This window comes from Lutjanus erythropterus, chromosome 9 (assembly GCF_056507025.1).
Source record: "Lutjanus erythropterus isolate fLutEry1 chromosome 9, fLutEry1.hap2, whole genome shotgun sequence".
Lineage (NCBI taxonomy): Eukaryota > Metazoa > Chordata > Actinopteri > Lutjaniformes > Lutjanidae > Lutjanus > Lutjanus erythropterus.
In genome coordinates this window covers 40,430,575-40,457,097 of record NC_139325.1, presented here as the reverse complement: position 1 = coordinate 40,457,097, position 26,523 = coordinate 40,430,575, and the positions used below count along the sequence as shown (strand labels likewise).

Here is a 26,523-nt window from a genome sequence, read left to right as displayed (position 1 = left end):
CTATAACTTCACTGTTTTGGTTCACTCTTACTGCCCTTATATTGTCATTGCTGGCTGTTTTCAGGAAAAATCTCTAAAAATACACTATCTACTCAGCACCAGCAGCAGACAGACGGAGTTAGAGACTAGCTGGTGAACATAGGGGAGAATTTAGCAGCTAAAGAGCCAGATATTTCCCTCAGGAGTTGGTAGAGACCAAAAACAGAGATAAAGAGAGTGGATATTGAACTTACATTGGCCAGATGGCCAGACACATGACTCCAAAAGAATGATAATGTTGCTCCCTTGCTGCTGGATGTGTAAATAAGCAACTGTTTAATGACAAGTTCGCCAGGCTTTAATGGTTGTCACTGCAGGGAACAACAGAGAAACATAATGTGTGCCGAGTCAACCCTCCCATTCAAAAGCGGAGCCAAACTGAAATGGAACCAACAAACAAAAAAATAGCCTGTGATCAGAGAGGAGCTTTGCAAAGAGCAGCTGTGAGCAAAACTCAAAGGCTCTGTTCATGTTACTTCATAATTTTACAACACAAAGTTTGATAAAATCTCTCAAGGTTTATAATTATCCCACCCCAAGAAACAAAAGTGATATTGCTGTTGAAAATAAAACATAGATGAGTCAGTTTATTGATTGTTCTTCTTGCTGTTAAAACAGATTAAGAGCTCATTCTGAAATGGAGGCTGTGTTTGCAGTGATGTTCACGGCGAGTTTTACAGAATCCATTTCAAGGGCTGTTTTCATATTGGTGACTTGGTTGAAGTCGAGAAACATTCATCCTGACAAACCCTTGGCAGCTGCCCAAAAACCATCTGCTCCATCCAAAATACAAGGCACGTACAGCACTGTCACTTTGAGGAGACACATGTCTGCCACAAACAAACTGCTTTCACGACCTTACAGAGAGAAGGGACTCAGCCAAAACTCTGCATAGTTGCTCCTGCCTACTGCGGCTTTATAAATACTCTGCATAATTCAACATTCTTCAATGTTTCCTTCACCTGTGATGTTGTAGAAGTAGTTGAAACAGTTGAGATTCAGACTACAGGGCTCCTTGTCTGTCGTGTCTGGACACTGTCTCCCCACGCTGGGCGACCGTAGGGTGTACGCCGTCCGCACTCGATTGTTGGTTCTGGTACACGGCTGAAACAGAAACTCTGCATTAAAAACTGGAACCAAACAAGTTTCTAAAAAAATGTAAATGACTAAGCAGTTTGTATAACAGAGAAACAGGGATGCATGATAAATATCAGGGCCATTAAATTATCAGCCAATGAAAGGTAAAAATGTGTATTATTATTTATTATTCTGATTGTTAAAGTAATTTGACATTATGTCAGAAGATGCTCTATAAAAGCCAAAGTATATTTGAGAAGTTTTATGTATTTGTGTAGAAATCAAAGGAACATTTGAAGAGACAGAGCTGTTCTTTGTTTTTACTGTAACAGACATGTCAGTTAGATTTGGTTCGGTCAGAGCCGTGGAATATTAAATCATCCATCTTTGCTCACTCCATATTAGCCTTTCTTACCCCCAGGCGTGCATAAAGTACAGGTTATCTTTAAAATATAAAAATGGAACCAAGCCATAAAGCTCCTGCTGCACTGACGTCCATATCTATTGAACATTAACTGATAAAACTCTGTGATTTGCCCACTTTGAGGCTAATTCCCAGCTTATTAGGGTTACAATTCATTACGACTTTTTATGGCAAGACATTCTCCTAGAGTCTGCAAATGCCTTCGCTGGAGGGATATTTTATCAGAAATTAAATAAATAAAGATCCGTCCTTCCATCTCTCTGATGGCATTCCCAAAAATGTGGAATTCGATTTTTTTCCAGTGAGAAATGACACGACGACTGAAACAGATATTCTGCTGGAATGGTAAACCACCAGATTCTGCACGGTCATTGCTTGTGAAAAAGAGAGAGTTGGGGGAGAAAATGACAGCCTTTTGAATAACTCCATCGCTGGCATGATGAATAAAACATGCGAGAGACCCCGCTGGTGCCACTGCGGACTCCAATTCGAGATTGGAATTGTGGGAAGTTGGTGTGTCAAGCACTTTGGGAGAGAATGGGGTGTGATTAACAATGGCCAGGGCGCTGCTGTGAGAACAGCAGGTGAAACCAGAGCAGTTAAAATGGCTTTTTACCCCGAGTCGGAGGTGTCAGGGGCGGTGGAGCTGAACAGGATGTTCTGACATCTTACATGTTTTTGCAAGAGGGAGAACGGAGATTGTGTTCGTGCTGTAACTTGTAGGCGTGAGCTCTGCTGCTGTGATGAAATCAGGGGTCGGTGCCTCTTTACAAAACTCAATTTGCAAAGTCTTAATATTTTACAGTGAGTTGGAAAATGACTCTCAGGATGATTGAGAGGGAGATAAATTCTCACGTTTTGCTCATTTTATCAGCAACATTTAGGTTGAAATGCACATTTATGAACTACAAGTAAATTCCTGGTGGCATCAATATTATTCTTAAAATATAACTAATTATTTTCAATGTTGTGCTTGTCTGCCAAATTATGATCACAAACTAGGGGTAATATTTTTAGCCAGCTTTATGTTTACCCCTACAGTGCATCACTGCTGATGCAGCGAGGGTTGAGTGTGTGTGTGTCAAAAAATGTAAATTTGGAAACCTGCTCAGGAGTTCTGAGTCTTTATCATAAATCATCTTCCTCCCCTGCTGAATGCACAGTGAGTACAGTGTAATATAGGTGATATATAAGCCATTTTTCTCCTGCTTCCCAGTTCATATATCTCTTTTATTCCTCCTTGGTGGACCAAAAAAACCTGTTGACAAAGATTCATACACGGCTCACAATAATACAGTGCTGCTACGCTTTGAATTCCTTGAGCCTCAGAGAAAATATTTCTGACAAGAAAAAGATATCAAGATAAATCTCAGTGGGCTTCGCAGAAATCTGATGTTCCCATATCTACTCTGCACCAGACAGCTGAGCGGCTGTTTTCTGATCTGGGTTCAGTGCTCACCAGGCTGCAGCGGCTCCAGGGGCCCCAGTCATTGAGAACGCAGTCCTCAGGGCAGGGCAGCCGGCTCTCCCTGGCCCCCAGAGGCATTTCCTCCGGGTCACATAGGTAGTCCTCCACAGACTCAGACGGCCCGTCTATCGTGTTCAGCATGCACCTGTGGGATTGGTCGAGAAAACACTGAATTTGACCTTATTTTAGCGACGCCGCAGTTCAAAGGAGTCGAACAAAAAGAGCCAGAGATGGCAGGTACACGAAGTATTTGATGCCATGTGTGTTGCTCAAGCAGTGAAGTGTGTCCTTTTAAAAATAAAAAAAACTACATGAGTGTACTTGGAGTGCAGATCTCTGACAGGCAGAGAGTGTAAACTTTGTAATCACCAACATTTTGATTAATAACTGTAATCTAATTACATATTTTCTTTCATTAACTGTAACTGATTACAATTATATTTATTCTGTAACTTAATTAAATGTATCTAGCTACATGTAACTAGTTACTCCCCAGTACTCCTCGTAGGTAAACCTCATTTTAGCCAAAAAGCTGTTGATGACTTGTGGCCCTTAAAAGCCAGATGAGAGGAGTGAGGAGTCAGCGGGCAGTATTGATTATATACATGTTTTATATTGGGTTTTCAAGGGTTTTGAAAAACTGTGAATCACCACAACCATAAGAGCAGCTCCAGCCCTGTTGGTCATGCACACAGGCACACGGTTACACACTGACACACGCAGGCTTACGTGATCTCCACTAGACGTGAGATAAAAAACTTCTGTTGTATTTGGTCGCAGCAACACAGACTCCTCTGGCTATGAAGGGTCAAAGTAAACATGCACAGCAGTGGGATGAACAAGTCACACCCTTTTTTCACTTAGACAGAACAAAAAGCTATTATTTTGATGCATGTGTTGTTGCTTTTGTATTTTTAACTGAATCCTGGTTTCCTCAATTGCTGCTGACACATTTTTTAAGAATTTTCTCCTCAAAATTACTGTTTTCTCATACTGCAGCAGACGAGATAAAGAGGAGATGAGAGTGCCACTATTTTCACTGATAATTTCACCTGCTCTCAAGAGCAGAAACTTAGCTGAAATGATTAGTTTTTAATCACTGTGATTGTAGACCAGCCACCCAAACATCGAACCACAAACAATCATGATAAGACATTACACTTAATCATTACAAGGGTTAGAGTTGTTGATATCTTATTGAACAGTAATGTCCCCGTGTCTCATTACTTGTATGTGTGCATGTGTGTTTTTAATCCACTGTTTTTACAGGACCATCTTTGGTTCTGTATGCCTCAGGAACCATCTAATTATAGTCTGATGAGTCTAATATTCTCTAATTACACTGTAGTGTCTTGGCATAGTATAAATCCAAGAGTTCCACTCGAACAGATTTGGCAGCATGTTGACCATGTGAGACATGTTAGCCCAGTCTTTACAGGATCCTTTGCATGTGTTTGTTTCCAGAAACATGCACAATTTCACAGAAGGGCGTCATAGTAATGAAATAATAAATGTCAGTTTTATAGAGGTCTGGCAGGCTGCACCTGATGTGGATCTACACAGTATTTTTCTGATTTAAAAAATAATAATATTAATAATAACAGCAGCAGAAACTAAAGTAAAAATGCACATCACATACTGATAAAGCTTTCTGCGAGGTCTTCAGTGTGCTTGTTTTGATTGATCAAAAGTACGACATCCAAAGGCATATGCAGTTTACAATAATAGAAAAAAAGAAAACAAAAAAGCAGCACATTTTCACATTTGCAGTTACTAAAGCAATTAACTGATTCATAATTCTTTGTTGATCAACTGACTGATCAACTAATTGGCTCATCATCTCAGCGCTAATATACACTGCATTTAATAATTGTGTATGTAGTAATGTGTATAAACAACATAAACAACATAAACACAGAAAGCCTGATTAGATACCTGACTTTTCTGGTCTGGACTCCTTCGCCGCAGTTCTCTTTTAAGTCCACGTTGCTGACTTTCCACACACTCCACGGCTCGGCCACCCACACATACTGATTACAGTCGCTCTGACACGGCACCACCTCATACACCTGAGGACAGAATAACCATGTTTATGTGCTTAACATTTTGAGTTTTTAGAGCAGATGCAGTGGCAAGTCAAAGGTCTGCTACGGGACTGATTGTTTTACTTCGGTCCTACTCCAGAAACAGCTCACTGAGCCAGCTAATGATCATACTCATCATGGTCATGAAAAAAAAATGGCCTCTACAGTATTTTATATCATAAATACTTAGTCTAAGCTGTGGAAGTTTGTCAGTGAAGTTTTGCCTAATACGCAGTGATTCTCGGTGGCTCAGCTCTCCGAGGTTTAACTCAGCCAACGAGATTATTTCTGCCCCCAGAGCAGCTCTGCCTCTGAGAAATGTCTGTATAAATAAAACTCCAATCTGATAGTACCTTGTTTACTTACAGTGAGGATATTGTGACTGTGTACATCTATCTGTCAGTGACCCACTGACATTAATGACACTTAACATCTGCGACTACGTTACAAATAGCTGAGGAAAGCAGCTCTTACCTGAGCCTGTAGCAGTGAGTCATATCCAGCGAGCATTGGTGTGGATTAAAAGGAGACAGATGGATTAATGAGCACATGCCAACTGTTCATATAGTGCAGAACCTATGATTAATGCAACATTCGAGAGGACATAATCAGAAAAGCCTCTGGCATAAATACCTGTGTGAACTTAGCAGATAAACACACACACACACACACACACACACACACACACACACACTGGCAGGCGTAGATCAACACAACCTTAATCTGCATCTGCTGATACTCACGGGCCTGGAAAGCATCTCATTTTTGAAAACTGTGGAAACCTTAAGGAATCAACTGGCACACGCTGGGGCATTAATATGGTGGATGGGATCCATTTATAGCACACATTGCTTTTTGCACTGTCGCTGCTCAGCAAAAAAATGAGTGCAGCAATAATGAGGGGAAGGTAAAGGAAGGCTCTGCTGACTCAAGCTGATTATTCATTAATAATGAATTTCTTTCTCTCTCTCCAGTGTTGGATATGTATAATCTGTATCAAACTTGTACTAAGTATAAATACATTGTAGCACAGTTCATAAATATTCAAGAATCATTGGTGAGCAGAAATCCAGCTTTGGTTTTCATTTCAATTCCCTGCTCAGCCATCAAGTCAGACTTTGGAACTGAGCAGGAGGAAGTTCCAGTTTCAGTGTCTGTACCTGGTTGATGTGGTCCAGTTTGGGACACGGCCGGCCACCGTTGTAAGGTTTCTCTCGGAGCCACTTGGAGCGAACTTTGACTCCACTGCCACAGGACTTGCTGCAGCGTGACCAGTTGGACCATTCACTGAGTTTACAGTCTGAGGGACAGGGGATGATGCACGCCTCTTCTATATAACCTGAAAAGAGGACAAAAAAGAGGTGTTTTGTAGTAGTTAAAAAAAAAAAAAATATATATATATATATATATATATATATATATATATATATATATATATATATATATATATATATATATATGGCAGTTTTGGATTTTGACTTGTGACCTGTGAAGTGAAAGGGATGAATATTTGTGAGCCTTGACATGCACACACAGCCTGGCATTTTCAGACCAATTTCCAAATGCAAACTAGTCTGGTCTCGATTTTCAAGTGGCATTATCAACGGGGCAGACCGAAATGGATCTGGAACATCTGGATGTAGTTGGGTAGACCTACGATGAAACCACATCTTTGCTTTTGATTGAGGCTGCGACTTTGCCAGTCAAAGTTAACCAAAGTTGAACTCCACACAAAGCAATGACGTGCAACCATACTCTAATGTTAAAGCATGCAGGGATGAGCTGCGATGGTGTCACATTGATACGTCTGTGAGTCTACACACACAGTTACATATACTGGTGTCTAAATGACTAATCGGTACAAGAAGTTTTGGAACTGGTCCACAAATCAGGCTCAGATGGCAGCTGCTACATGAGCTACAATGGCTGCAAACTACTCCTGGGGAGCAAAAGCGCCCATCAAAGTGCTTGTTTTTGTAACTGACAAGCTCAGATTGTTATTCTGTGTCTGACAACGTCATGCAAAGTATCTCTTCAGAGATAAACCTTTCTGTTAAACTGACAAAAACTAATTTTGCTCCCTTGCAGATCAGCGTGAAGCACACTTCAATCAAACTGGACAGAAACAAAATAAAACTCACCAAAACCATCATGACTAGTCTTACCACTTTCACCAACTCTGGCTTGGTCAAAATAAACCCTTAATTCACAGAGCTAGATGTGAAAATACTGTGCCTCTTAGTTGTTTTGTATCAAAGCCGCCACATATTTGATATACTGATTGTGACGGACCAGACAAGGGCCGTGTCGGCTGGAAGTCTGTTTGAATGGGAGGGAGACCAGACACGTCCGCCAAAGCAAATAAAACATGAGCTTGCAGATTTGTCTGGTTCTCAGACTAGCGCGTACACACATCAAAAGACAAAATGAAAGACAATTATGATTTGCTACTTTTCAGGCTGTTTCAATGAATTACTAGACAACATACTGTAGTCTGTTCTTAATTATTTCAGAAGGGAAATGCATTCACCAGAAAATTGATTCCTGAGAAATTAGCTTTGAAATAAAACATTTGTTCTCTGTACAACCCACCAGTAGGTTCTCAGCCACTCGGAGTCCAGGTTGAGCATGACTGCTTTGGAGAAAAAAAGGCTGGTTCGTGTATCCCTTAGAAGAATCTTGTTTTCTTTATTTAGTATAAAACTAAATTTGTCCCAATGCTCAAAGGTTAGTTTTTCTTTTCAATCTAACAACCAACCATTAAAGTTCAAGAAGTCTTTAAATGCTAGATGGGGAAAAACACCCAGCTGTAAGAGCAGTGAAAACTATTCACCAATACTTCACAAACTAATCTAAATGCACCTATTGATTTTCAGCCCACTGGAATAAAAACACATTCAAAGGCCCCAATTTTACGGTCTGTATATAAAAGTCTTAAACTCTACTGAAGCAGTGTCTGGGCTTGGCAGCAAGCTTCATTATTTCGATCTATTTTTCCTCAGCTCACAGGGTCATGACACAGTTAACACAGCTGGTTTTAAGCATCTCGCGCTGCTTGTTAGTTGTGTTTTTTTTTCTGGATTTCTGGCCTTTCAGCATTTCTGTTTTCCTCAGTACACAGGCCAAGGTTCAGTCAAACGCGTTGAAAGAGATTATTCTAGTATTCTTTTAGCTTTGTGTATTACATCTTTTTTTTTCACTTGCTGAGAGTCTGTTTAGTAGACAGAACCTAATACATTTTTAAGCTTATGTAACAGCACTGGCCTGTAAATCTCTTTAGCCTTTGATTAAGAAAATCAATGAGGTGAATGAGCCAGGGAAGTGGAGTGTCTCACTGGGTGTCTAACCACTTCCTTTTTCTGATCTGGGTTCTTTCAGGCTGCTTTACTTTTTAGTGAGAGACATGCGGCGCTACATTGACTGACAGATTTGCTGAAAACGCACTTCCCACGACTTAAGATAGACTTGTTTCAGAGGAATCTCACACTGGCTATTCAGCCCTTACAAATCAATTTTGTCAATTTATATGTGGGTGTTTTTCTCACTTTTTTTTTTAACCTGGACAAAGTCTTGCTGAGCACTCATGTTCTTCTGCAGCAATATCATACTTCACACTGACACACCGACCTGCCGGGTGCAACAGCTATCCACCGCTGGCCACTGAGCTCTGCTGGAACAAATGGAGGATAACTAGAGAGGAGAGTGGTACTTATTCACTTTCTTTGTTCACAATGTCTGACTTTGTCCTACAACTGATTTGAACAAATGACTTCCCATTTTCAAAGCCTGGTCATTTGGATCGAAACCCTTTGTAACCAGCAGCATTTTCATTAGTAATAGTAATTTTAGGCTAATGGTCCAGTAGTATGAGAGATTACCTGTGAACGAGCTCCAGGTCTCACACACACACACACACACACACACACACACACACACACACACACACACACACACACACACACACACACACACAAGCATACAACCGATCACACGAAGACTGGTGGAGATAATAAAAAAACTGCTGAAAAGATGAAATACAATCCAGAGAGTCCTGTTTAAGTAATCTAAGCATTTTAAGGCTTAAAGCAGATGCTATGTCAATTTACAAGGTATGGAAAGTCATCAAAGCAACTCGCTTTTATCCTTGATGACTGCAAGATAGACAGAAGAAGATGCTGCATATGTTGCAAAGCAATCAGGAATGTGCAACTGGCCAGATAGGTTGATGAAGGTACTTTATGTTGAGAAAAGTTGAGCTAGCTACCCAGATTTTTTCTTTTTGACAGACCCCCTGCTGTAGTCTAATTGAAATCAACAGGGAGGCTTGTTTGTTTTTTGATGCAATGCAAATGTTGGTCTGAACGCGGCCTTAACGCAGGTTTCTCACAAGGATCAATATATTGATGAGACTAACCCTGTCAGCGTGGCACATCTCTTACGAGTCCTTTTATTTTTCTTTTCTCTTGCATTCTTTCAGCATATCTACACGCCCCTGCAGCCAAAGGTGGTAACACTTGCTGAAAATCCTGGGATGGATGTGTTTTATATATGGATGATTGGAGCTTAAACATGGGGTTTAAACTTGGCTCAGCTGAAGAGGACAGTTGATGGGTGATCTTGCTGCTCGCCATACAGGCCCAAAACTGAGCAGTAAGATTTCTTAAAGCTAATATGATTAAAAAAATAAAAAGTCTGTTTAATCCAGTCAGGGTTGGAGTCCTGGCAGCACTTTGGCTCCAGCTAAATCTGCAGTGACATAATGATCACATCTATGCACATACACACACAGGAGCACACGCTGTACACGCGTGCACGTACACATACACACACACACCTACCAACACACAGATGCACATGTGTACACACAGCACACACTCTTCAGCTTGACCTCCTTCCACTCTGTTGCCCCCTGAGTCCAGATCAGTATCTCTACATCAACACCTTGCTGAGTTCAGCTTGGCCTCTGGAAGCTGAAGCTGAGGCTTCATGACCTCTGACCTCCCACTGTAGGCCTTACATTTAAGTCCAGTCATTCTAAATCACTGACGCTGTCACTTTGAGTTCACTCACAGTGCAAGTGCTGCAGCACCTAAGCCTGCAGTTCACTTATAGTTCAACTGATATAAACTTGTTAGGTGTCTTGCCAAGCTCTCAGGGAGTTTTTGGGCCGAGTCCAGGTAAGAGATCACTACTATTGCCTTTAGAAGTCAACTTGTAACCTGGCACCAGCTCCTTCTGTAATTCCCAGAGCAGTTGTCACTTCTGTGTGAAGCTTTTCCTAACTGCTGACTGCCCAACTTCCCCTGAAATGTTAACAATTTCACTGCCCAACCGGCTCTTGAACCTCCCACTGATAATAGGTATATGCACTGAAATGCCTCTGGAAGTACGCAGGCTTTCTAACAGACTTAATCTGCACTTTAACAATATTCACAGTGCGGAAATTCTTTGTTTTTGTCTTTGCAGATGCAGGAGCCTGCTGGCATTCGCACTATGTTGGCACAATGTTGAGACTTGAAGGGATGAACTGACACAGAAATAGAAGATAAAAAACCACATATTAGGGCAAATATTCAACACGCATAAGCATGATCACCTGCACAGTGATCTATTTGTATAGATATATATATATATATTCCAGAGTTTTCAATTTTGTAGAAGCTTTTTTGACAAAGTAAATTTGTGGATTTTTTTCAGCAATGGCTGGTTTGAGACCTGCATGGTCCCCAACAAGAGATAATGCAGATTATTACACTAATATATTTCTCAATGTTGAAATGTTTTCATGTTGGAAAATGCTTGTGTAAAATAACTAAAAAGAAGACAGGTAGAACTAATTTAATTAAACCAATCACAAGGGCAAAATATTTTGTTAAATAGAGAAGCTATGAACGCACATGAAGTTATACACTGCTGGATTGTACCCACAGCAATTCAAAATGAAACTTTTCCTAAATATTTCTCAGCCTCTTTTTGTGCTTGCAAGGGCCCACTATCATGCTGGTCCCCTGGGAACCCAGAGAGAACACTGATCATGCCACCATTTATTTTTGGTCATCGAACCAGCAATAAAGTTAGGCTCAGTCACCATAGCTGGCTTATGAAACCAAATTTCATCCACTTAATGGGTGGTTGGACTGAAAAGCTTTAGTGTACATGAACCATTTGGCTGCAGGAGTCTTCCAACATTACTGCCCGATTTTCGATCTGTTACACCTCCTGCACCACAATCATCTGCAAGGCAATGGGGGCAGTCTAATCCCTAGGTGCTCTGAAAATAACTAAGGAGAGTCTATGCTCATAGAAGAATAAGAAAGAGTCACCATAGGCCAGACGGGCCCTTTGATGCACATTACTAACATTAATGGACACAGACCTCGGTCCTACAACCTTGACAGCACACTGTCTACATGTTGCAACACTCCAACAGCTTAAGCTCCATTATAGGGCACAGGCTCTCACTGTGTTCTCTTGTTACAACAAATATGGCTCGTCATGCACCAACAAATCTGTTCACTGCAGTACTACTCAAGTTCACAGGTCCTCAGCAAGACACCTGCCCTTAAGCTTTACCCTTTACGGCTTCCCAGAGTGACTATATTCCCTCCTTCTTTACCACATCCTGCTAGTATGAAGCCAAAGCCTTCTGAGCTGTCCCGTAATATCAAGTCATGGTAAAGGTCAAAGCATCATGGGTCGCTTGTAGTCATAAAAATCAGAACCATATAAGTAATGTCACACACTGTATATAGGACTTGGCAGGGGACTTATTTCAAGATGTTCCCGCAGTATATCGTGACCTATGGCACAGTGTTGATGGTAGGAGACAAAGTTACATTTTTGATGAATAGTTATACTGTTTTTCTGATATAGTTAAAACAATATATGTAACTCCTGCGTCCCATTCTCCTGTTCTAACACTATGTAACTATGTAAATCTACTTAATGCTTTACAGTGTTTAAGTCAGACACACATCACCAACTTTATTTACTGATTTAAGTGAAAATAGATAATATTCTATGGATAAATTATTTTCAGTTTTTCTGGTACCACAGTTAGCTGGACTGGAAGTTCACAGGAGCACCAGGGGAGTGCTGGTGTTTACACCTCTAGTACAGGGGCTTTGAACTGCTGGCAGAAGGAGGTTTTTCAGGACCAAGTTAGGGAGAAATGCTAACTGGGCACGGTGCAGAAATGGTCACCAGAACTGGAGCCACTCAAGTAGACAAAATAACCGAGCTCAAGAGCCTGAACGGACATCATGGTAGCAGCAAAGAGATAGAGGAGGACATTGGCAAATGAAGCCTAAAAGAGAAAAAGAGAGAGTGACCGAGCGAGAGGCCGCCAGACAAGAGTAAATGTCGGACTGGCTTTCAGATGTTGGCGAGAGCTTCATGAAATAAAAGGCTGCAAGACAGACGCCAAGCTGGCCTTCTTGCAGTTGGACTAGCAGCTTGTTATGCCTTGTGTTGTTACACTCGCTTGATGTTTGTTTGATCAGAATGATGTAATCATCACAAATCACCAAATCTGATATAACATTACTTTAAATTTTTTGGGGAGAACTGAACACTCTCTTAATGGAAAAAATCGACATTATTTTTAGTAAACTAAAATGTAACAGAATTATTTTTTACTTCTCTAGAATTTCCAAAGTCATACTGCTGGGGGAAATATCTACTAACCTGTTCTGCTCCGTTTTCCCCATCATGTCTAGCAGAGTCTGTCAGCTCCATTACTTCAAATCTGCATTCTTCTTTTTGTTACAGATTTGTTCTTTCATATGAGGGCAAGTATCTAATCTATGGTAATATCTATCAGTTGAAATGTTCTTGTATTGTGTTACAGACCTGCCATGCACAATGATCATGTCTTATTCTATGAATATTTCAAAAACTACAAACACTGATTTTACCCACAGGCCATTTCCACTATGAGCACCGTTACATTTCCTAAATTTACAGTGTGCTGTATTCTGTTTGACACTATAGAGCCACTGTAGCTTAAAACTGACATATAGCTAGTGACAGTAGCCCTGTCTGTGTTCAGGATTTTTTTGGGGCAGACCTGAAACATGGCTCAGTGACACGCCAGACCTATCGTTCCCCAAACACTATATAAACCCCCTGAAACGACACACGACGCCACCTCTCTACCCCTCAACTTTCCTAACAGTCAATTACGAACATTCGTCTGGCGACCCTTTCAGTCCAAATCAGCCCAGCAGTTCACTTCAACTCACCTCAGTTCCAACAACCTGACAGTGAAGATAAAAAAAACATACCATGTCCAATAAAGCTGGTAGAGGCAGCGTCCATGTTTCAGTTCGTTTTCAGATGTGTGTCAGGTGTGACAAACTCAAGAGCACACATGTATTGTTGCTCTACTTAAATGTAACGTTGCTAGTGACATTGTATTAAGCGTGAGCTGAAAACTTTCAGTGAAACAGTCACAGGAGCAGCTGGAGTGGAGGGACAGAGCCGCCATTTGCCCACAGACAGTTACTGAGCTCCAGGGAGCTTTGGAGGAGAGAGGCAGCAAATTCTGATTTAGTCTTAGACTAAATCAGAATTTGTTTTAGTTTTAGTCTAGTTTTAGTCAACGAAATATCATAAGATTTTAGTTAACTAAATCTACAGTATATTCAGTTGACAAATATGTAAAATAATGCATTACATAAATGTAGAACTTTATGTTACAGACAACACTGGATTAAGTGCAGAGTTTTTGAAGGAATAAAAAAACCCGAGTCATATCGGAATCTGCTCCCTAATATTTTATTCTTATTTCTATTCCTTGATAAAAGTATCAATAGATTTCATAATAGTTTTTGTCATAAATTACCTTTTAATTTAGTTATCATCTTGGTTTCAACAGTGAAAAAATGCTGACACAAACTATGATGAAAATTATTAGTCAACGAGATTAACATTGCGGCAGACCAACACAATTTCAGTCATTGTCCTGAGCTGGTAAGTCTGTGGCCTGGTCCTGAGTCTCTACCCCCTCAGTCCCCGCCTTGATTATATTGAACATGACAACACACTAATTAGATCTTCTTGTGGCTGACTGCAATTATTGCTGGGAACTAATAGAATCAGGAATTTGTCATTTGGCTGTTACTCTCTTCTTGTGCTGCTGATTATTAGTCTCCCTACAGTCAAGCCTGACTTAAATCATTTATATGTTAAAAAAACATATATATGTCACATACAAATTACTGAACTCCTTTTTGAAATATTATTCTTTGTAAATCACAATCCTTATATTGTTACTTGCTGCAGAAGAGAGAGAACTCATTTATTGAGAACAGCCCTCACAGAGATTCACTGTTATCTTCTCTTACAATATTCGCTTCTTCTCATAGAGGAACGAGGCAATCTGAGAAGTGAGCAATACCACAAAGCTTGGATCAATGTGCACTTTCAATGATAATCCTGTTTTTTCTGTTGATGTCTGTGGAATAGAGAGATAACAGTGGCAGAGTTTGCCTGATCACCATCATAGCCGAGAGCACTGTGTCAGCAGTAGAGTAGTGGAAGGACCATGTCTCCTCCTCTATCAAGATTAAAAGTGATGATGGCTAAGATGGAGAGAATGGCACAGAAATGAAGGAGGGAGTGGCAGAGAGGAAGGGGCGGGGGGGGGTGAGTGACTCAATGAGGGGGATAAAAGAGAGATTTAATGATATCTTTGAGATACACATGTACTAACGCCAATCCTCATGAATGTGTTTTTGTTTTTGTGTGCACCTCAAGGAACATTTCTTTCTTCTGAGCTCAATGATGCTTGAAGATGAATGCATGGATGCACACACACACACATACACCCGCAGACATTCACATAGGTGTAAAAATACACAGAAGCTGACACACAAAAGCAGACACACACACAACCCCGTCCTTGCGACGTGCTCTTGTCACACCCACACTCAGATTAACTGACGCATATCTGAATCTGTGACTCACAGAAGGAGACTAAAACCATGTTTATATATGCACAACACTGATGTATTCATTTGAACATCTCCCGCATTCCATTTCACAGCAATTTCACAACGAGTTTCTGAGCCGGGATTCTTTGCTTGAAGTATTTTGGATCTAAGATAAGACCTTACAATGAGGAGACAAATGATTCTGACAGGAGTGTGCCAGAAAAAGGCCTCCTTACGTGAAAGTCAGTATTCAAAATGAGTTGCTAGCCTCCATAGGAGGGGCTCTCATATGTGCACAAACAAAATCCTTCGCTTCAGATGAATATTTAACAGAGCAAAAAGTTATTCTTGCATCTACAGCAATCTGTGCTACAGTATGTTTCTCACCTGGCCAAGGCTGGAGAGGAAAAAAAAACATCTGATTTGCTACATAATGCAGTAAACCTCGAGACTTCTCTGCTTTAATGCAGATTTCTGTCAGAGCTGCTTCCATCACCAGGGGTCATGGCCCAAACATAGCTTAGCTGACCCAAATTGCAAAAAAGAAAAAAACATCTTTCAGAGGTGGAGGGGTGTCAGAGGGTGTGGCTCTGTGCTAAGAAAGCTCAGCTGCAACCCCAGATGGCTTGCTAACACCATGGACAGTGACAGAGTCAAACCCACCTTCTACCAGTGGTGACTATAAATATTTTTTAAAGGGGACCGTTTATGGTCATTTCAAGTTATATATTTTTGTGCAGGGATTCCACCAGAGTAGTTCTACATCATTCAAAGTTCAAAATCATCCTTATTTATCTTATACCTATCGTTTATCCAGACCCTCAAATCACCCTCTGTCTGCAACAAGCCGTTTCAGCTCCTTTCTTTCCCTCCCTAAAAGTCCACTTTCCTCTGATTGGCCAACTTCTGGAGGACTACTAAAGGGCAGCTCCCATTCCTTGTGAGCATCGCTTGTGTACTTTGAGGTAAATTAAGTCAAATTTTATTTATATAGCCCAAAATTACAATCTTTACAATGTGTAACACCTTTTGTACTTAGACCCTCCATTTGGATAAAAGAAAACTCCCCCAAAAACTATTTTATATGGACAAAAAGAAAGAGACCCACAGAAGATAGATCCAGGATGGACAGACAGATCAACAAAAATCACATGAATCATATAAATCATTTACTCTCTTAATGACATAATTTCATCAGATTGATGTATTCGATAAATTCACTCCTTCATACAAGCTGCTGCTCACCTTTTGAAAGAAGAAAAACAAATCTGTGTGTGCTGTGTGGGTTTAATTCAAACAGAAAGTGCTGCAGCTCCTTGAGAATGAAGATGAATTCATGAGATGTGAAACAGAATCTATATCTAGATTTTCTTTTTCATAAAAAAAAGAAGAAGAAGAAGAATCTTATGCACAAGTGTATTTAATAAAATACAGTTTATCTTCTAACCGATTGTGATATTGAGCTCAAGTGATGTTACTCGGGTTTAGGGCTAGAATATTCAGTATGATATCTTCAAAGAGGACTGAGACACTTTTGTAGCAGCGATTAAATCCTCAAACCAAGACACACAAAGTCAAACTCCAGTTTTAAGCACCAAAATTTAGGCTGGGATGATACATCTACCTCCCGATTCAATACTATCACAGTACTCAGGTGCCGACTCAGTATGTATTATGATTCAATATTGCAATGTAATACGATTTCTGTTTGCTTTTTTAACACTAGACCATGGTAAAAAAAAAGTGGAATCATCCACTTATAGAGATGATCACCGGTTCTATTTCTGAAAACAACACACATCAGCTGAGTTGAAAACTGCACACAGCACAAAGAGCATTAAATTAACATCCCTCACATAAGGAACTGACCTTTGGAACTGTGAATTTTGAGCTTGAGTTTGGACCCTTTGTGGCTGCTGTAGTTGGGCAGTGTGGAGTGTGATGTCAGGAGCTATTAGTTTGTTTCCACACAGCAGAGGAATATGCCTCACAGTATGAGTACACGTGTCGTTTTATGTCAAGTATGTGAAATAAATGGATGATGTTACCATTAGCACGTTAATGGTAATTCCCATTATGTGTTAGCATTTGGACCAAGCGCTAGTTATTAAAGAAAAAAGAAAATAAAGATGAAGAAAATACTCAGCAATCAATAAAACTGATTTAGGAATTGTTAAAAAAAATATCAGGATACTTTAGATAACTGATTTTCTCCCACCCTAACCAAAATTACTATACCTCTTATACCCAATGCAGTATTAACAGTTGAATTTTTTAACACTAACCAAAAATCCATTAATCCTCTGAAACTTGATCCGATAATCTATCTGCATGGTTAGATATTTCTAGAGATAGTTCTTTTTGGTATTTTGGTGAACTGCCCCTTTTAACAAAGCAACACACTCTGTGATAAAACCTCTGCAGTGACAGACACACACATGCACCCACCGTGACTGTTGCAGCGTGAGGTCTCCACCAGCCTGTTGTCCTGGTCGTAGCACACCATCGCCTGGTAGCGGTAGCCCTGTCCGCACTCCTTGATGTCTCCCTGGACCTTCATCCCGAGCACGGTCTCCACCCTGCCTCCCTCGGGCAGGATGCAATCTGACCAGTTCCCCACCGGCTGGGCGTTGTACTTGTCACAGGGGCAGTACTGGGTCTCGCTCAGAGGGTACATCTGCGTGTTCTTGCACTTGTCTTTCTTCTTGCTCCTCCCTGCAGTGAGCAGAGGAAAAGGGATGAGTAGGTCACCCTCGGGAGAAGTGACTCCACATGTTTGTTGGTGTTGGTGGATTTCTGTCTCTGTTAGGCTGAAGCGAACTGAGTCTCATGATACTTGGGGCTACTTTCAAGGCCATGCCTGGATAGCGGACTCACTGACAAAAAGGCTGGGTGACAGAGGAGTTGCATTCCCTCATGCGGGATTCATGCATGGAGGGACATTAACTCCTGATGATAGATTACACTGGCAAAAGAGTTTCAAGCAGAGTGCTCTTTTACTGAAACAGCTTGATGTTTCTTATCCTCAGACATGTCAAGCATCGTTAATCATAGATCACCGTGCCAAAAACTTTTTTCTTGTGGCAGTCTATCATTAGGAGTTGTTTTCCATGCAAATCAGAAGACGATGCCTTTCTACCTAACTGCCAACATCAACTTTTCCTGCAGGTGCGAGTGTCTCCATCAAGCTGCTTTGACTGCAAATCAGTTTTCTGCATTTCTGCAACTTCAGCTTCAGTTAGCAAACTTTATCCTACATGAGGACACAGCTGGTTGTTGCTAATTGCATCTAAGCTTCAAGCTGTGTAGCATGGTATAATTTATCTGTAAAGGCCATAGTGACCAACAGGCTGCAGAAAAGTAGACATTTTGCTCAACATAATTATCCATCTTTACTACCAACTTGACGGAAACTGAATTTCTGCTGTCTTGGTATTTTTTGGCATTAGTAAAGGTCACTAAGATCAAAAAGAGGACACAGATGACTCTGGCATACTTGAAGCCATTTTTAACTACTAAAAAGGGTATGTTGCTGATAACTTTTCCCAAATACAGCTGAAGTATTCCAGATCTCAAAGTTCTTCTCAAAGTTAAGAACAATTAAGCCACTTCTTCAAAGAGTCTTTATATCCATTACTTGACCTCTCAACACTTTTACACTTCGGTGAATGGGTCAAAAGATTTCACATCAAGGGAAAAATAAAGCTTTTCAAATCCACTTGCTCACAGTTTAAAGTGGACTTTTCCCCCCCAGTAACTTCTAGTGGAGCTGCCCTAATGCATTGCACCACTCTTGTCATTTTGCTTTTATGACTGTGATACACAGGCCCGAATCTCTGGGGGCATTCTGATGGATAACAAAGGCTGAGGAGATATTTCAGATTTGTTGCTTTAATCCCACTGGAGCATTTAGCGGGCAAGAGCTATCTGAATAGATTTATGACCTTGTGTTTCACTTTGCTCTTTGTCTCTTGGAGCGCTGCCCGCCAACATTACCCCCTAAATTGTCTGGTACCTCACCAGCTCTTAAACTACAGTGTAATTAAGCTTGTCAGAAAAGGCTTTAAAACAACAGCCCATTGTTTGCTCTGTGCTCTCTGTGTTCCCACCTATCAATGCCCTCTTTCTGGTGCGGACCCCCACACAGTCAGCTGTGCAGGACGAGAACTTGGACCAGTTGGTCAGCTGGCAGTCATCCTGGCAGGGGAGCTGACAGCGCTGAGTAATGGTGGGCATGGCTTTGGCGAATTTCAGACACTCGCTGATGTCGGCCTGCGTCCCGTCCAGCTGGCGACAGGACACAGCTGGAAGAATTAGAGGAAGACAGGTCAAAAAGGCTTCATTAGAATGTGTAGCAGGGCATAAAGTGGTTTATATTTTTTATTGTTACAACAGATTGATTTGTTATTGCAGGTGGTGAAAAATATAAGACCAGGACGTATTGTAATAAATGAGAAAATGAGTGAACTATCGTGGTTGAAAATTTACTCTTTACATTCATATAGGGCTCCAACTAACAATTATTTTCACTGTCAGTTAATCTGTGTATTCTCTTTCTGAATTAATTAATTAGTTGTTTGGTCCATGAAATGTAAGAAACTGGTGAAATATGTTGATGAAAACAATTAATCAATCATGAAAATAGTTGGCAAATTCAATTTAATAGTCAATTAATCAATCGTTGCAGCTCCATATTTTCATTTTATGCTAATACTTCTACTTCAGTACAGCTCAGATAATGGTAGTGCACTATTATTATACAGCTTTATAGTTACAAAAAAGCTGCAGATTCAGATTTTATAGAAAAATACATAATCAGCTTATAAAACATGGCACATAATTAAAATGACAATGCTTGATATTTAAAAAAATATATACTTCCACTTTGATTCACTACAACCTTTAAATGCTGCTGACATATTATGACATCTATGTTTACTAATAATCCAATATCTAATATAGATATGGCAGTCCAAAAATAGTACATCTGGCATTTGCATTTGAAATTTTATTTGCATGAAACAGTTTGACATTTTTCGAAATTTTCTTTGTTACAGAGAGTTCATTGAGAAGATCAATACCACTTACATATCTGTCCAATGAATACAGAATGAAGCTAAAGCCACATGAACCACCAAGGCTCTAAATTTGGTGGTACATTTTCGTGGTCCAAATGTACTGTGCATCATTTTCATCATTGAACATTGAACTAAAAGGCATGAAAGAATGGATATGTGAAGGCTCTCATTATGGAAGTAAAACTAAGTGACCACAGGGGGCCGTCTACGTGGAATATTTGCTGGCCACAGAGTAACCTTCTGTGGCCACATGTCATTGGGCTTTGATTAAACCCTAAAGGTGCTGAAGGATTTGCCAGACTAGCTGTTTCACTCTGCTTTCAGGATTTATGCAAAGAAAAGCTAATTGGCTGCAGTCTGCAGTAAATCTTTATGCTGCGTTTAATGGAAGGACATGAGACTATTATCAATCTTCTCACCTAACTTTCAGCAAAAAAAAGCCAGTGAGTGTTTTTAGATTGTGGTACTACTACTTTTAAAAGAGGAACTCAAGTGATTCAGTATTGCACTTCCAAAAATTTAAGAGATAGGACTTGAGTAATTTTCTCAGACTAGATGAAGCTCCTCCAGAGCCACATCATACATCATACGACCGTTAATGTAGGCTGAGTAGTAACTCCCTGTGACTAGTAAAATTACTTTGATATGTAAAATTGCGGGAGTGCCATGTTATGTGAAAGATCCTAATACTTCTTCCCCCACTGGCGAGCACCATAACTTCAAATAGAGATTTAAAGAGGGAGAGTAAAGAGTTAATGAAAACTAGATCAGAACTGTATAATTCAGATTAGATCTCTTTGGGGGCTAAATAACAATTACGAGCAGAGGAGACATAAATGCATTTCAGCTTCAATTGGTTTGAAGCCCACAGGTCAATTTATGTTGGCTTGCATCATCTCCACTCTTTGTTCTTTCAATAAAGGGTATTACTTGTGTTGCTGCAATATTTCATTTTCCTGTGATGCAGACATTCTGCAGGGCTGTACCTTCATAGAGAAATCAATCTCTAAGCACATTTTTGCTGAACCCCCGTGGGCACTGCTATTGGTTTGGTAAGCCTCCGTCTGATGGGTGTATGAGGTCAGGTCTTATCTTGTGAGACAGCGTATGGGTGTGTGGGTTTCTGAGAGAGAGAATCGCGTGTTCTCCGCTGTTCAGTGTAGTGCTACTACAGTGTTTTGGGTTTTTTTCGCTCTAAGGAAAGTCTCTGTCCAGGTAAACAACACAATACACTGTCGGAAAACACAGCAGAAAAGACAGCGTGTCTCATTTGGTTTAAGTCAATGACAAAATGATGTCTGCCATTTAGAGGTGTCAAAGGGGTGAAAACAAGCTCAGGAGGGTCTGGACATCAGGTGTCACATGGTATAAAATCAGTGAAAAGCTGCAAGTCTAAAGTGGACCTTAAAGCATTTTCATGAATAAATTGATTCTTCCATCCATTACTGTAAGCTAGCCGGGAAGAAACAGAAATATAAGCACTAATAATGGCCGTCTATAGGAGCTGGAACATAATGAAATTGATCATTCTGCGTGACCCCCTGAAATTGGATTTTTATGAAAGCCTCCCAGGACTACATGGTACATCCATCCTCTATAAAAAGGCAGGAGGAAGTATGCATTTAAAGAGTGAGAGAGCCACAACTCCTTTAAAGTACTTGTCACTTATGCGTGAAGCCCATATGAGCGGGATGTTGGGCTGTCGCATGCTATGTGCTAGGTGCAGCATCTCCTCCTAAATTTCAACAAGAGACATTCGATTAAAATTGCATGACAAGAGCCCGGGGTGAAAAAAAAGCCAGCAGTGAAACAACCCAAACTGTCAAACGAGTCTCAGGAGGCACATGTTGAGATGAGAACACATTTCCTTCCCAAACTCAGGGGGGAAACAAAAAATAAAATAAAAATAACAAGAAAAAAAAAGTCTCCTGTTGATGTTTTTAAGGAGTGTCAGCTTCCGTTTGTGCTTTGCCTTGTAAGTGGGAGGATTTGATGTGTGCTCTAAGTAAATTGGCCTTTTCTCTAAACCTTGGCACATCCATCTGTTGCCTTGTGGCCGCGCTCCAGATGCACCGCAATGAGCAAAAATTTAATTTACGGTGATTAGGAATGGTTCAGTGAAGATGCAGGGGGAAACGGGAGATTGGTTTCTATACCTCTTGTTTGAAGACCTGGTCCACAGGTCTCCTGAGCACCGGCGCTGTTCTGTCTGAGAAACCACGGGACCAGCTGGCACTTCCTCCATTTGTGGGTTTTCCACCTGGAATAAATCAGAACAGGAGAGCCATATCAATGTGTTTGGTATTACACCAGCATGGCACTGCACCATGTAACTCATTCTGTATCAGTGGTGGAAAGACAACTGAAAATCTGTACTCAAGCAGAACTACTGTTGCATTAATGAAATAGTACTCAACCACAAGTAAAACTACTGGTATTAAAACTACTCAAGTATTCTTCTGAAACAACTACTCAGAGTATTAGTTACATTATAACACTCAATGCATCATCAATAGCAAGAATTCAGCTGAAAGGAGTTTCTCTTTCTTCAAATCTTCAGGCTGAATTGCTCCTGCATTGTTCTGCTCAGTGTTCATGGTCACTTCTCCAAACCTGTGCCTGCTGCAGTTTTTTTTCTTTTCATCCAAGTATCATAGTCTGTTTGCAATTGAATAGCCTCACTGGTTGCAAAATACAGATGAGAGGTTTGGACATTAATTCAACCTGTTGGCCTACTAAGTACTTCATTATGATTTTAAGATATAAATAAGACTGCATATTGTAATGCATATTTAAGTATGAGTAATATTACAGGTTTAAAAAAAATACTCTGAAAAATAATTTGAGTAGTTGTAAGTAGTTACTTCTGCCCCTGGTCAGTATGTAATGAAGTTCTGTGTATAATGATGAAATAATGTAAAAATTGTGATTTTTCAGACCAGTATCATGACTTAAATTGCAATTATTTTCAATAAATTAAACTAAAGGGCTGTAGTATTTAATACAATACTTTATTCTAATATTCTATTCGTGGTATACTTGACATCTCTCAGTAACAGTAAAATACAGTACAATCATGCAGGGTCTGAAACTAAGGTTTTTCCTCACCTGTCACTGTGGCAGGTCACTTTACATTTCAATTGGTCATTTTTTAAATCTAAGTAGAGCAGTTCAGCGTCAGTGGTACCTGCCAGTAGAAATATGAAGTATAATGTGTAATCCCTGGCTATTCTAAAGACTTCCTTTAAAACATAAATGCTTCTGAAATGATTTAAAATCTGCCATGGTAGCACTGTTTTCATTCCCTGCAATTATGACATTCAGTAGCATAACAACGTATTTCTTGATAATGACTGTTTCCCATTATAAAATACAAACCAGCTCTTGTGTATGAATGAACGGCGCTGACATCCTGGAGCTTCAGCAGCTACAGCACAGCTTTAGCTACGTATTACTGTAGCAGCAGGAGCTAACATTAGCTTTACAAACCGACAGGACGAGCTGCTTCAAAGCCCCACATCCCGGAGGCCTGTAATATCGAGTTTAACTTCATAAGCTTAAAACAATGATATGATGTGCTTAAAAGTTTACCTTCGGTTCACCAGCTGTCCGTCATTTACTCTGAACAACCAGCTTTCCAACAACCTGCTAGCTAGCTGCCTGTCCAAAACCTGCCGTAGATCGTTTATGTAGATTAAGAGTGATCACTCTGTTGGTCTTTTCAGAGCAGAAAACAAAGACACAGCCCACTTCTTGTTCTTATAACATTAAAAATTATACAAACCATCGTTATTTTTGCCCTTTATAAAGATCATTGTAATAACCATAAGAAACAGCAGCACAAAGCTCTTCTGTAGTAAAAACCAAATTATTGCTATTAATATTGTAAGAGAACTTACTGGTGCTACTGCAGTCTGGAAATTATACTAGAATCTTTAAATGACCTTTTGTCCGATATTCAGCATTAAACAACCAGTTCCAATTAAAGATTTTAAGTCATTAAATCGCATAATTTTTTTCAACATAGAGCTTCAGTAGAATATAGTAGAGGTATCTCTTGAAATAGCTCTTTAACACAGCCAAACAGAGCTAATGACTTAAATAATGCAGCACTCCAAAGCTTTCAAGTATCTTTTTTTTTTGGCTCATCAAACACCAGACAGTATATCTTTGTAACTTGAATAAATTAGTGAAGAAATGTTTCACAGCTTTTACCATTTATCACGCTGGTCAACAAAAAGTAAACAATAAACTAAGTATGCATCTACAAAACAAAGGCATACAGTAGATATATAAATAATTCATTACAGAACAAGCAAATATTGTGACTGAAAAGATGAGATTTGATTTGGAGTTTTAACCCACAAGGACCATAATGGAGGCACTCAGGCAAGAACGACATTAGCAGGTCTATAGCATGGCAATGTATTGTGTGTATATATGGCAGTATTTGAGATTTTTGAGATGCTATAAGGTCCATACAACCAATCTCAACCTACTAACACGCACAGGTGTGAACTCACATCACATGACTTGGACTTGAGTCAGATTCAAGTCACAAATTTGATTATTTAGACTCACTTGACAAAATAAAAAAAGACACGCAATCGACTTGGACTTTAACACAAATGGCTTGTGACTTCACTCGGACTTGAGCCTTTTGATTTGAAAATTTTTGACAACTTCACCAAACAAGCAGTCCAAACATTAATAAGTATGTTATTTATTTATTTTTTTTAAAGTGTGCCATGAGTCAATTAATTTCCCTTCATTTCCTGAATAAATGAACATTAATGCCGTTCATTCTCAGCAAGTAAACACTTAATTCCCAAGATTACCTTTGTTTCAGTCCAGCAGCATTAAATCAAGTTTCAGGAGAGGACCATGAAGAATGAATGAATGAATATTATGCTACTGAGCTCCATTTGGAAAGAAATGATACCTAAGATAAAATTCATCAAAATATGTGGTGATCGACAAAAAATAAATTGCATTATGCAAAATGTGAGGGTTGAAAATTACAGAGACACTCAACAATTTCCAACTTTGTACAACATTTTAAGTTGCACAGCTTAACAGTTAACTTAACAGCTAAGTAACTTACTGTAAATAAATGAGGCTGGAAACTCATTGTTACATTATGACTTACTTAGGACTTGACATTTAATTTTAGGACTTCAGGACATGACTTAAGACTGGTAACTGATTAGGGACTTGCCTGTCCTGACTTGGGACTTGACTTGGGACTAGAATGCAAAGACTTAAGACTTACTTGTGACTTGCAAAACAATGACTAAGCCACGTGTGTTTATGCTTTGTCAAATCTAGGTGTAAAAAAACATGAAACAAAGCATTCCGACATCAGCATTATCGGATCACTGCGGAGCTTTTACCTGAAACCTGGACAGATTTTGGGGACTTCGCAGTCCCTCTCCTCCTCCAGCACCTCTGGACAGTCCTGTCCTCCGTTGGATGGCAGCTGGATAATAAGACGTTTCCTCGATTGCTTTCTCTTCACGGCATTACCAGCTGAATAGATACAGACAATTATTGAATTAAAGTAAGAAATGTCTGCATGGGAAAGTGATGAGCAACATGTCAAAATGATAAGCTAGGCTGCTTTGTTAATAGTCCTTGAAGAATGGACTTGGAAAATGCTACTGCCAAATCAAATTGGACAGCTATCATAGACAACACGCACGTCTGATTACTTGGGATATCAAGCCAACAACGATGATGTAGAAAAATCCCATTAGACTTTGGAATTGACTCAGATTAGATTTATGTTATTTACACGTGTGGAGATGCCCTTGAGTAGTTCATTAAGATGAAATGAGCCTCAGGATAGTCCTGAACCCTGCATTAAACCTTTGTATGTGGGCGGTCTGTAATTCTCTGCAAGGTGAAGACATCAACAGCATCAAATTAAAATGCACAGCCATTGGCGCGGCATGCTCAGAATGAGGAGATTTATGCCGGCGTGTCACATGAAGAGGTCATCAAAATATGGACGATAATGATTTCCGGCCGTAAATCAATTTAATGTGTCCGCCACTGCTCAACAGCTTGGTCCACGGCTGCCTGACAAAGGTGACCTCATCTGAACAATGTTTTTCTTTCACGGCACGAAAACAACAACACCGCGACGCACTCGCTGACACTTGTAGCCACGAGCGAGTTGGCTTGCCAGGCGCACTAAAAGAGGTCGGCCCAAAGGTTGTCTTACATGCCAATCTGTCAAATTAATTATGTGTAACGAGACGTGAGTGCATGTGTTTATGTGGTTGTTAATGTGTCTGGCTCTGGGCAGAGGGTCCCACCTCTGCAGTTTTTCCACGCAGTCAATCTAAACCTGTTCACTTCTAGACTGGAATAGAGTCACAGCAAAACATGTTAAACTGCTTATTATTGTTTATTA

At 40.0% G+C, this 26,523-nt stretch overlaps 1 protein-coding gene across 1 annotated transcript in view; it reads right to left on the bottom strand.

The window, feature by feature from the left end:
• The window catches only part of thsd7ab (thrombospondin, type I, domain containing 7Ab), a 188,270-nt gene that overhangs the window by 42,721 nt on the left and 119,026 nt on the right, over window positions 1–26,523 (bottom strand). Inside the window, exons 11-18 of the mRNA XM_084727599.1 lie at window positions 25,499–25,634; window positions 22,262–22,365; window positions 19,137–19,331; window positions 17,476–17,742; window positions 6,252–6,431; window positions 4,944–5,082; window positions 3,000–3,153; window positions 1,002–1,143 (exon numbers count right to left, since the gene is read on the bottom strand). Coding sequence (XP_084583725.1) covers window positions 1,002–1,143; window positions 3,000–3,153; window positions 4,944–5,082; window positions 6,252–6,431; window positions 17,476–17,742; window positions 19,137–19,331; window positions 22,262–22,365; window positions 25,499–25,634 — 1,317 coding nt within the window. The remainder of the gene's footprint in view (window positions 1–1,001; window positions 1,144–2,999; window positions 3,154–4,943; window positions 5,083–6,251; window positions 6,432–17,475; window positions 17,743–19,136; window positions 19,332–22,261; window positions 22,366–25,498; window positions 25,635–26,523) is intronic.